The sequence below is a fragment of the Haliotis asinina genome, unplaced genomic scaffold (assembly GCF_037392515.1).
Source record: "Haliotis asinina isolate JCU_RB_2024 unplaced genomic scaffold, JCU_Hal_asi_v2 scaffold_18, whole genome shotgun sequence".
NCBI classification, from domain to species: domain Eukaryota; kingdom Metazoa; phylum Mollusca; class Gastropoda; order Lepetellida; family Haliotidae; genus Haliotis; species Haliotis asinina.
The window spans coordinates 1,066,730-1,079,870 of record NW_027133890.1 but is presented as its reverse complement, the minus strand read 5'-3'; the positions used below and the strand labels follow the sequence as shown (position 1 = coordinate 1,079,870).

General features: G+C 45.1%; 1 protein-coding gene across 1 annotated transcript in view; it reads right to left on the bottom strand.

Moving 5' to 3' along the window:
* The window catches only part of LOC137269887 (polypeptide N-acetylgalactosaminyltransferase 5-like), a 76,961-nt gene extending 65,025 nt beyond the window's left edge, over positions 1–11,936 (bottom strand). The window contains exons 1-11 of the mRNA XM_067803720.1: positions 11,805–11,936; positions 10,516–11,054; positions 8,156–8,300; positions 7,524–7,690; positions 6,201–6,365; positions 5,729–5,939; positions 4,932–5,049; positions 4,498–4,680; positions 3,614–3,736; positions 3,429–3,521; positions 872–994 (exon numbers count right to left, since the gene is read on the bottom strand). Coding sequence (XP_067659821.1) covers positions 872–994; positions 3,429–3,521; positions 3,614–3,736; positions 4,498–4,680; positions 4,932–5,049; positions 5,729–5,939; positions 6,201–6,365; positions 7,524–7,690; positions 8,156–8,300; positions 10,516–11,005 — 1,818 coding nt within the window. The 5' untranslated portion in view covers positions 11,006–11,054; positions 11,805–11,936. The remainder of the gene's footprint in view (positions 1–871; positions 995–3,428; positions 3,522–3,613; positions 3,737–4,497; positions 4,681–4,931; positions 5,050–5,728; positions 5,940–6,200; positions 6,366–7,523; positions 7,691–8,155; positions 8,301–10,515; positions 11,055–11,804) is intronic.
* Between the last annotated feature and the right edge of the window lie 1,205 nt (positions 11,937–13,141).

The window sequence follows — 13,141 nt, the reverse complement described above, 5'->3', positions numbered from 1 at the left end:
ATGGTACTGTGACTGACTGCAACTGTAACTGTGACTGTCATGTGCTGTGACTGTGACTGTGATCTCCCATGATTGTGATTGTATAGGTACTGTGACTGTCTGTAACGGTGACTGTTAGTGTCATATGCTCTGATTGTAACTGTGACATCCCATGACTGTTATTGTACATGGTACTGTGACTGACTGCAACTGTGACTGTTACTGTCATATGCTGTGATTGTGATTGTGATCTCCCATGATTGTGATTGTTAGGTACAGTGACTGTCTGTAACTGTGACTGTTACTGTCATATGCTGTGATTGTAACTGTGATATCCCATGACTGTTATTGTATATGGTACTGTGACTGACTGCAACTGTGACTGTTACTGTCATATGCTGTGACTGTGACTGTGATCTCTTATGATTGTGATTGTATAGGTACTGCGACTGACTGCAACTTTGACTGTTACTGTCATATGCTGTGATTGTGACTGTGATTTCCCATGATTGTGATTGTATAGGTACTGTGACTGTCTGTAACTGTGACTGTTTCTGTCATATGCTGTGATTGTGACTGTGATATCCCATGACTGTTATTGTATAAGTACTGCGACTGACTGCAACTGTGACTGTTACTGTCATATGCTGTGATTGTGACTGTGATCTCCCATGATTGTGATTGTATAGGTACTGTGACTGTCTGTAACTGTGACTGTTGCTGTCATATGCTGTGATTGTAACTGTGATATCCCATGACTGTTATTGTACATGGTACTGTGACTGACTGCAACTGTGACTGTTACTGTCATATGCTGTGACTGTGACTGTGATCTCCCATGATTGTGATTGTATAGGTACTGTGACTGACTGCAACTGTGGCGGTGACCTACGTCATAGTTCAATATCCAGTAGGGAGACCTTGGTGTACACCGGTTGAATCGCAGTCGCCCATCTTCGTAGCACAATGTCATGGTGTCCTGCATGATTTGACCAGTGTCCGTCATCACCCACCACTGGAATTACAAACACCTGTTGTGTAACTGACTTCTATCACCAATGTCTCCACACTGATCACAAACGACATATTTGTCAGTGACGGACAAGAAACAATCTAGTGACATGCTTCTGGAACTGTCATCTCACACCACAACCCCTTTCTCAGATCACTGTCCCCTCACACCACAACCCTGTCCACCGTGCAATGTAATCTCACATCACAACACTGTCCTCCCCTCACTGTCCTCTCACACCACAACCACGTCCTCCCCTCACTGTCTCCTCACACCACAACCTTGTCCGCCGCGCAGTGTAATCTCACATCTCAACTCCGTCCTCCCCTCACTGTCCCCTCACACCACAACCCCTTTCTCCCCTCACTGTCCCCTCATACCACAACCCTGTCCTCCCCACAATGTACCCTCACACCACAACCTTGTCCATCCCGCAATGTGATCTCACATCACAACACTGTCCCCTCACACCACAACTCTGTCCATCCCGCAATGTAATCAATGTCCCCTCACACCACAACCCTGTCCACCCCGCAATGTGATCTCACATCATAACACTGTCCTCCCATCACTGTCCCCTCACACCACAACACTGTTCTCCTCACAATGTCCCCTCACACCACAACCCTGTCATCCGCACAATGTCCCCTCATACCACAACCCCGTCGTCCCCTCAGTGTCCCCTCATACCACAGCCCCACCCCCACCCCCCTCAATGTCCCCCCACACCACAACCCCGTCCTCCACTCACTGTCCCCTCACACCACAACCCCGTCCTCCCCTCACTGTCCCCTCACACCACAACCCCACAATGTCGCTCAGGAAGTCCACAGAACCCCTGCTATAGTTCAACTATGCTGAGTCAAAAAAGGAAACTTCTCAAAATGAAATTTTTAAAACTAATAAATATTTTTTTTCTCTGATGATGCATTTATGTATCCGAAATGGGATCCCTATCTTTCGACTCAAGAAATACGTTAGCAAAACCCACTCAAACCCATCCATTCGTCGTGCAAATGACGTTAGTGCCAAATCAGGTTTTGTACGTGCAGTCGATCACGTGATATTGCATGGAAGTTTTCTTCATTTGCACGTGTTCTAACAGTCCTTTAAATGCCACGATTGTCAAATATGCAACCTGAACGTGCCGTTGGCATGTTGCAAGCGGGAAGATCAGTTATTGACGTCGCAAGAGCAAAGGGATGCAGCCGTCTTACTGTGTATGACTTATGGGGTCGTCTGCAAGAAACTGGCTCCACTTCTGATCGCCCAAGGTCGGCTCGTCCACGTGTGATGTCACGAGCAGACGACCGTCAAATCGTCTTACGTCACCTACGTGACAGATATCTGCCTGCTACACGAACCAGGGCTGAGATGTCTAGAGGTCACCTGTCCTCACAGACCATTCGAAATCGGTTGCGGACTGCCAATCTCCATTCTCGACGTCCATATCGTGGGTCAATATTAACGCCGTTTCATCAACGTCAGTGTCTGCTGTGGGCTCATAGTCACCTCCGATGGACACAAAGAGACTGGAATCGAGTCGTCTTTAGCTATGAATCCAGGTTTACCCTCAGATTCGCTTACGGCAGGCATGGAGTTTGGAGACGACGTCGTGAACGGTATGCCCATCGTTGTGTACAGGAAGTTCAAAAATTCAGGGGCAGAAGTTGAATAGGGTGGGGTGCTTTCTGTGGGAACAACCGTTCCCGACTTCTGGCCATCCGTGGAAACCTCACAGCTGCTGCTTACTGCGACCAGGTGCTCACCCCTGAACTCGTTCCTTTCATGGCGGCTCAGGTCTACAGTTCCAGCATGATAATGCTCTGTCGAATATCGCGATGTTGACACGAAATTTCCTTCAAAACGCTGGAATCAACGTCGTGAATTGGCCATCGAGGTCCCCTGACCTTATTCCAATACAGCACGTGTCGGATGCACTTGGGAGAAGGTTTCGTGGTCTTAGGAACCAGCCTAAGAATTTGCAGGAACTTGGCGCTGCCTTGCAAGAGCAATGGTACAGAATCCCCAAACACGCGTTCACAAGCATCAGGCTGCCGATGAGGAGACGGTGTTTGGCAGTGATGAATGCGCGGGGCGGCTATACAGAATATTGAACTGAGAAATTTCGAATTCATATTCTTGTGACTTGACATTCCGTATACCCATGTTTTGGAACGGTGTACCCGAATGGAACCGACTGTGGCATTGTCAATGTATCGAGTACATCACACAGATCTCAGCAATGAAATAATAGCAATTTAACCATCTTACCATCTCTTGTTATTTTATAGTGCCCTGAAGAAAGAATGTGAAGTTTCTTTTTTGACTCAGTATATCTAATCGTCAACTTGTGTATGTAAACGGGACAGTGTCTGCCATTCACTCGTGTGATTCTTGACTTTAACAGAGTCAGGATTTCCTGGCAACCACATACCTGATTCCCGCCGTCTCCATGACAACCGAACAACTCTGGCACCCTCTTAGCCGCCATACTGTCAAGGCACAACGGTGTTTGTGTGTTCCGGATCTGAGAAACAGACATCGGAGGATGAGATGGACACAAATATAGATGGACACAATCTTGTCAAAATTTTCATGTGAAAGTGAAAGTAACCCCACCTCTCCCCGCGCCACGACTGTGGGTGGCAGCTGCCCGTCCATGACGTTGTCCATGTACCATCTGAAGTCATGGCAGTGCAGGGATTCCCGTAGTCGCTTCCTGGCGCTCACGTCGCCGAAATCCTGTAGCAGGAAGACAATGTTTTCACACAACTGTGTTAGACGATTGTGTACTGACCACACTTTTATCACACAACTGCGTTATGAAGAAACAATCTTATTATGTGACAACGCTGTCGGAGGACAGTGACCTGACAACATTGTTATCACACAATGGTGTTATGAAGAAAGAATATTGTTATGTGACAAGGCTATGGGAAGAAAGTGCTATCACACGTCTGTCTTAAGTCAACACAACAATGCCATCAGTCGACAATGTAATGAGAAAACCGTGTTTCAACACTCCAGTGTTACTACAAACTACTCCAGTCGTCATTCATTGAAGCCTTCGTGCTTAGCGCAATGGGTATTTCTTCCTCTAGCGCTACCGTACATTTAGCAACACTCCCGATGAGTTCTGTCGCAGCACGGCAACGGTGGATTGGGATTTCGTGAACGTCAATGAAACAAACGTGTCGCCGTGTCTTACCGTCACTTACCGTCTCTTACCGTCACTTACCGTCTCTTACCGTCTCTTACCGTCACTTACCGTCACTTACCGTCTCTTACCGTGTTTTACTGTCTCTCTGGTTTCCACAATAGAGTTTCGATAAGACACGCAAGTGCTGACAAGTGCTTTTTCACGTTTTCGGTTCTCCATACTTGAACGAAAAGGTTTGCTGCTTTTAGTTTATTTTGATTCGAATCACTATAATATTTTGTCGTTCAGTTTGCTTTTGAGTAATGACTACAAGTATCCTTTTCTGTTTCAAACAACCACTTACAGTTTTATGAAACGAGAAGTCATAGAACACGTCCTTGAACTCGTCCAGCCACACCTCCGCCACACGAATGGAGTTCCGCATTATGACGCCCCCTTTCGGCCACTTGATGGGGTTGACCGTCCTAAAGATGTGACCGACCTGGGAGCACGGGATGAGCTCCACCGACCCGTTACACATCCAGGCCTTCATACACACAAGTATACATGCACATCATGAATCAATGTAATCTGTACTACAAAGGGTATGGTTTAATATCGGTACTTCAAACGGAAAACGTGTCAGAGCTGTCTGTTTTGGGAAAGGCCAGAGTGCCAGGATTTCAGTTATCGCCATTGTTGTTTGTCATAAAGGCACGAGATACCGCCTTGAAATATTGTAACAAAGCTAGTTTCCAGACAATATGAGATTCCATACAAGACGAGATTCCAGCCGACCTTAAATGAGAGTTCCACGTTCTCCCCGCCCCAGAAGTCCAGTCCCGGGTCATATGTCCCAAGGGTCGTGAACCACTGCTTGTCTATCGCGAATAATCCACCGGGCATCGTCGGGGATCTGGAACATAGGAAGAGATGTATCTACGTTTCATGGCAGACAATCAGTCGAGCATCACTGAGGAGTTACAAAATAATAATTCTATCGTGACTTCAGTAAATACTTGATTGTGATTGGTTAATCAAAGTCATTCAGAGGTATGTAATCACGTTATATACCTCTGATTTTCCCACACTTTATGTATTTGTTTAAAAGCTCTAAATTTCGTATTTAAAACCTCACGCTACGCTACGCGTTCGGTTTTAAATCAAATTTAGAGCTATTATAATTTTGTTATATATCTCTGATTTTCCATCACAGTATGTTTATCTCCTAAGTAGACACACAGCCCAGTAGTGTCGAGGAATGATGAGTACACGACACGATAGATGAACATGGTAAGTGTATTCCATAATGTCAGATATAATGAGCGATGAAGTGTATGACCTAGTGACGGGATGAGTGCATTGCATGCAGAAAGGGGTGTCAGTATGACATGATAAACAATGTGAGTGCATGACATGCAGAACAGAATGATAGTATGATTGATGAACAGGATGAGTGTATGACATGAACAGCATTAGTGTATGACATGATGAAAACAATGAGTGTATGACAGGATGCGGGCATGACATAATGGAGGTATGACGTGACCTGATGAACAGGATACTGACCTGATGAACAGGATGAGTGTACTGACCTGACGGGCTCGTACTTCTCCTTTCTGCGGGCCTTTTCCTTGTTCGACATGCCACCCCATGTGAAGGTCAGACCGTTCCACTTGAACTTGCCGACCGTCAGACTCATGGTGTTTTGGACACTCAAGTCCAATCTGCTGATCACTGGGATGACAGGGAACGCTACTGCTCGGGGGTCCGCGGCTATCTTAGACAAGAGGGGCTCCAGCCAACCTGGAAACACATGGGATGAAGGTGTTACAGACACACACAGGTTTGACTTTGAGTTCGTCCATGTCACTGTAGCAAATTGCTTGTGGACAAGCACAAAAAGTTTGTTTAATAATCAGCACAAACGAGATGCAAGAATCCATTTGAGCATACTAACAGCAATATTATGAGCATGGTATTATTGTTGCACGCTCAGTAAAGCCAGGTCCTGGTTCCTCGCCAACAGTTCTCTCTGGAATGTGCTATAGTTTACACGCACCGTACCTGGGAAGCACTCTATGTGAGAGTCGAGGAAGACGAGCACTGGACCCTTGGCCTGGTCATACCCCAGCAGTCGGCCTCTGGTCAGTCCCTCCCTCCTGGACGCTCTGACAATCTTCACTTTGGGGTAGTCCGCCATGTAGCGGTCCAAGGGGGCCTTCAGATGCTCTGAAGTTACGTGTAACATGGTGTGTCATGGTGATCTAATGTTACATGTAACATGACGTCACGGTGCGTGCAGATGGTCTACAGATATCTATATAACATGTTGTTTAGGTATCTGCAGATGGTTACATTTAACGTGGTGTCCATAAAGATACATTTAACGTGGTATCACGTGTCTGAACTTACATGAAACAGGTGTCCGTAGTTGACCTAGAGTTACATTTAACATGATTTCCAGGTGTCCGCAGTTAGGCTAAAGTTACATTTAACATGCTGCCAGGGCATATCGTTACATACTGCTAAACAATACTGATTGTTATACAGGCATGAGGTTGTCGCCATACAATGCTGGTTGTCATACAGCCATGCGGTGGTCGCTATACAATACTGGTTGTTATACAGATATGTGGTGGTTGCCATTTAATACTGGTCGGTGTTCTACCCGCGCGGCCCTAGGCTCCTCCACTTATCTCGTTTGATCCTACTGCATACAGAGGTGTATCTTACCCCACTGCATACAGAGGTTTATCTTACCCCACTGCATACAGAGGTGTATCTTACCCCACTGCATACAGAGGTGTATCTTACCCCACTGCATACAGAGGTTTATCTTACCCCACTGCATACAGAGGTGTATCTTACCCCACTGCATACAGAGGTGTATCTTACCCCACTGCATACATGTACAGATGTGTATCTTACTCCACTGCATACAGAGGTGTATCTTACCCCACTGCATACAGAGGTGTATCTTACCCTACTTCATACAGAGGTGTATCTTACCCCACTGCATACAGAGGTGTATCTTATACCACTGCATACAGAGGTGTATCTTACCCTACTGCATACAGAGGTGTATCTTACCCAACTGCATACAGAGGTGTATCTTACCCCACTGCATACAGAGGTGTATCTTACCCTACTGCATACAGAGGTGTATCTTATCCCACTGCATACAGAGGTGTATCTTATCCCACTGCATACAGAGGTGTATCTTACCCTACTGCATACAGAGGTGTATCTTACCCCACTGCATACAGAGATGTATCTTACCCAACTGCATACAGAGGTGTATCTTATCCCACTGCATACAGAGGTGTATCTTATCCCACTGCATACAGAGGTGTATCTTACCCCACTGCACACAGAGGTGTATCTTACCCATTGAGGAGAGGTCGTCCACCAAGATGATCTCCCCTAACAGGTGAGGCGGTGACCTGTCCAAGATACTGTGCACAGACCTCAGCAGGACCGACCAAGCCTCGTTGTGAAAGCAGATGATGACGCTTGCAACCGGAAGTTTGGAGGGGTAGGTGGCGTTCTTACAACTGCAAATAGTTGACGTAGAACATGTATAGCACCTACAGCATGTATATCATTCATCTATACGCAGGTGACAGTGGCAGTATGTGGCATCAATATATATTATTCATATATTATGAATGACAGTGACAGTTTACAGCATGTATACCATCAGAGAATTTTATGGTCTCTGATACCATTCACCGATATATGACTGACAGTAACTGCATACAACATGTATATTATTCACCCATATATACGTGACAGCAACAGCATATAACCAGTATATCGTTCACCCATTTAAGACCGACAGCAAATAACATGTATCTATAACGTATGTCCGTATATAGCCAACAGTGATTGTGAATATCATACACCTGTAATCAACCGGCAGAAGCTGTTATACCATACACTTTGTAGTTGTACACTCATCGGTCATAACTGGCTATCATGACGTGCCACAGTACTACATCTACGTATGTGTGACTTACTAAGCATCCCGTCTGTCGTCAAGGCGACGATGGATGGAGATCCTGTCACTGGCGTACTGGTTAAAGTCGTTCAGCGCCATGACCCGGTCAGACTCCAGCTTCTCTGATGCCGACAGCTTCATCACCGCCCTGGCGCCACGATCACCTGTGTTCACATACAACGAAATACAGACACCTGTCTATACCACTGATGACTAGACACCTGTCTATACCACTGATGACTAGACACCTGTCTATACCACTGATGACTAGACACCTGTCTATACCACTGATGACTAGACACCTGTCTATACCACTGATGACTAGACACCTGTCTATACCACTGATGACTAGACACCTGTCTATACCACTGATAACTAGACACCTGTCTATACCACTGATGACTAGACACGTGTCTATACCACTGATAACTAGACACGTGTCTATACCACTGATGACTAGACACCTGTCTATACCACTGATGACTAGACACCTGTCTATACCACTGATAACTAGACACCTGTCTATACCACTGATAACTAGTCACGTGTCTATACAACTGATGACTAGACACCTGTCTATACCACTGATAACTAGACACGTGTCTATACCACTGATAACTAGACACCTGTCTATACCACTGATGACTAGACACGTGTCTATACCACTGATGACTAGACACCTGTCTATACCACTGATGACTAGACACCTGCCTATACCACTGATAACTAGACACCTGTCTATACAACTGATAACTAGACACGTGTCTATACAACTGATAACTAGACACCTGTCTATACCACTGATGACTAGACACCTGTCTATACCACTGATGACTAGACACCTGTCTATACAACTGATGACTAGACACCTGTCTATACCACTGATAGCTAGACACGTGTCTATACCACTGATGACTAGACACCTGTCTATACCACTGATAACTAGACACGTGTCTATACCACTGATAACTAGACACGTGTCTATACAACTGATGACTAGACACCTGTCTATACCACTGATAACTAGACACGTGTCTATACCACTGATAACTAGACACGTGTCTATACCACTGATGACTAGACACCTGTCTATACCACTGATAACTAGACACCTGTCTATACCACTGATAACTAGACACGTGTCTATACCACTGATAACTAGACACCTGTCTATACCACTGATGACTAGACACCTGTCTATACCACTGATAACTAGACACCTGTCTATACCACTGATAACTAGACACGTGTCTATACAACTGACATGAGGACATGTGTCTATACAACTGACAGGTAGACATGTGTCTATACAACTGACAAGTGGACACGTATCTATACAATTGGCAGACACACACATACATATACAACTGACAGGTAGACACGTGCCCATACAACAGACAGGTAAGGAAGGATGACTGTATATGAATGTACAGCTTCTTTATTGCCATGAGAGCGACGTTACGGTACAGGTGCTGACTCCGTTATCAAGAAAGTGATGAAAGCCTACACCGAAACGTCGCTCTCATAGCAATAAAGACGCTGTTCATCAATATATTGGAATCCTTCTTTATTGCCCAATTTCTACATGACTAGAAGAAGTTAACTGTGTCTATACTAGTAAGACATATACCCATACACCTGACAGGTAGACTCGTGTCTATACAGCTGACAGGTCGTCACGTGTCTATACAGCTGACAGGTCGACATGTGTGTGTATACCTCAAAGATGGACACGTGTCTATACAACTAATAGGTAGACATATATTTATAAAACTGAGACGTGGACACGTTTCTATACAAAAGACAGGTACACAGGTGCAGGTGTCTATAGATACAACTGACAGGTACACATGATTCTATAGATAGGTCGAAACGTGTCTACAGAACTGACAGATAGACACATATCCATACAGCTGACAGATACATATCTATACAACTAGTAGATACAGAAACCTATACTGTTGACAGGTAGACACGTGTATATACAACTGACAGGTGGACACATATCTATACAACTGACAGGTAGACACATATCTATACAACTGACAGGTAGACACATATCTATACAACTGACAGGTAGACACATATCTATACAACTGACAGGTAGACACATATCTATACAACTGACAGGTGGACACATATCTATACAACTGACAAGTACAAATCTATACTACTGACAAGTCGACATGCGTCTATACAACTGACAGGTAGACACATATCTGTACAAGTGAAACGTGATTAAACGTGTCTAAAACCCTGACAGTATTGTCCGACCTCGCCACAGTCAGTAGACAACTGACAGTGTGGTCCTCCCACTCTTTGTCAGACTGGAATAAAAAGTCTAGTTATACAATCGGTACTTTGTCCTTGTGTACTAACCGAGGCCTCCCTCAACAATTTCCTTGACGAACGCTGGAAACGTCACATCTTTCACTGGATTGTCTCCCTTAACCTGGCTGGCTGGGACATCCACGTTGGCTTTGGCGGCTTCACCATGCGCGATCTTCTCTCTATCATCAGCATGTACAGCGTCCCCAATCACTTCATCATGATTGGCATCCACGCCACCATCGTGGACTGCATCTCCCTCCTCTGCGACGTCATGTACAACCACGTAATTATTGTCACTATCGTCACCATCAGCATCAGCTTTGACACCATCCTTGATCGTCTTCACAGTCCCAGATTTACTCTTTTTGTGGTATGTATGGACGTCTGGGCGTGGGGCTAGCGGTACCACGTGTATCTGTGATTTAGTGAACCACTGAGACAACCCGTCCGTCTTGTACAACCTCTGAGAGAAGTACATGAAACTGACCAGAGCCGCTACTACAACCAGGCGAGGGATGATTCTGTACAGTTTCCTCATGGCTTGATGGGCTCCCTACCCTGGGCTGTGTAGACCGTCTCTCATATACCTAAAAGGAGTGGTACAGTTTACAATGACTAAACAACATTAATATCCCAGGTCAGGATAAAATACAAGTAGCTGGAAATTCGTCATAAGCTGTGTCCAACCTGAAATTGACATACCTGATACCAGTGTCTCAGTTAGTTGCATAGTAACAAAATAGTGCAACTAATCAGATTTAAAGTATGTCGCGAAGGCTTACTAAATCGACCCGTAAACTGGGTATAACTGAACAGTACAGTTATCTAGGGATCCTTACGTTTGGGGCATGTAGTAACGTTAAGTAGAATATATCTGACTGGACACATCCTGCTATGGAGACAAGAGCGGTTCAGGTCACAGGTTACATGTCAAGCGACTGCGTCTGTCGGGTGTATACGTGTGGTAACCTCCATCTTTCTTACGATCAGTTCGTTTTGAACAACGAGTCCTGTCCATCAGTTGTAAGAAGCAAAGATCTAGTGATTGTGGTCCCACTAAAATTCTCTCACATAAATTTGGCATGTTTTTCACGCCGTGTATCATAATAATCATCACCAAAGTAGGTTCTTGTATATGTTGGCAGTGACGACAACAGCTGCACCTGCCAACACCGTGTTAACAAGTTCGATATTAACATAACTTGCATGTAAGACAAGGTACGTTAGCTAAGACAATATTCCCGGAGGAAAGAAGCCATTTCTGTGACTACCTTGACATCACATAACATGTTAGTTGGATGGAGAAACAGAGAGGTATAATAGTGGATGGTTCTCACCTTGGGCCGGCATTAGTATGACGAGGTGTGATATTCCCCGTGGTGATGTGATCAATGTGTTATTAGGAGGTTTGTGAGCGAGGCAGGGATCGACCCTGCGCCATGTGTTGCGGGAGTTGACAGCTGCACTACGATAGTCAGGCCTACTGGTCCCAGTACATCTCTACCCAGTGACGACTACCTCCAGCTACCTGAGTTTATCTACATACATGTCCTCAGGCCGGCACCAGCAGAGTGGTGATAAAGATTTCGCATATTCTAACATTCATGGCTCGAGGCCACATCAACAGAAAGGGGCCGATATTGTGATATACATGATTGTAGTATGTTGTATTATAAAAGTCTAGAACACGTGGACCTGCAGACTAGTGACGTTGTTTGGTGGTCCAGAAACACGTGTGTGAAGCATGTCACGATTCACTTTGTAATCAGGGGGCGTTAAACGCTGCACAGCAATATTTCACCTGTCTCACGTTGTAATCAGGCGGCGTTAAACGCTGCACAGCAATATTTCACCTGTCTCACGTTGTACCTGTTGATTCACTGAGGTATGCTATGTTTGGACTTGTGCTATATTTAGACCTGCACTAGATTTATACCGAAAGTTCTGAAAGCTGCCACATGGTACTAAAATATTAGCACCTTATTCTTGAACATATAGTTATAATATAGAATATATAGTTATTCCCCCCATCTCACATTACATCAGACCCGTGAAGGTCCTGTGTAGAATAGGCCTTCAGCAGCCCATGCTTGCCATAAAAGGCAACTATGCTTGTTCTAAGAGGCGACTAACGGGATCGGGTGATCAGACTGACTTGTTTGATACACGTCATCGATTTCTAGTTGAGCAGATCAATGCTTGTGCTGTTCATCACTGGATTGTCTAGTCTAGACTCGATTATTTACAGACCGCCGCCATAAAGCTGGAATATTGCTAAGTGCGGCGTAAAACTAAACTCACTCACATTACATCACAAAGGGCGGTGGAGTAGCCTAATGGTTAAAGTGTTTGCTCGATACGCCGAAGACCTTGTATTTTGCTAAAAGCGGAGGAGAACTAAACCCATTCGCTCACTCACTGATTGCATCACAAGGTGCCACCTTTACGCTTTACTATGCCAGTTCTACAGTCACAGGCAGGATTACGAGGGGGGTGACTAGTGCCACCTTTACGTTTTACTGTGCCAGTTCTACAGTCACAGGCAGGATTACGAGGGAGGTGGCAAGTGCCACCTTTACGCTTTACTGTGCCAGTTCTATAGTCACAGGCAGGATTACGAGGGGGGTGACTAGTGCCACCTTTACCCTTTACTGTGCCAGTTCTACAGTCACAG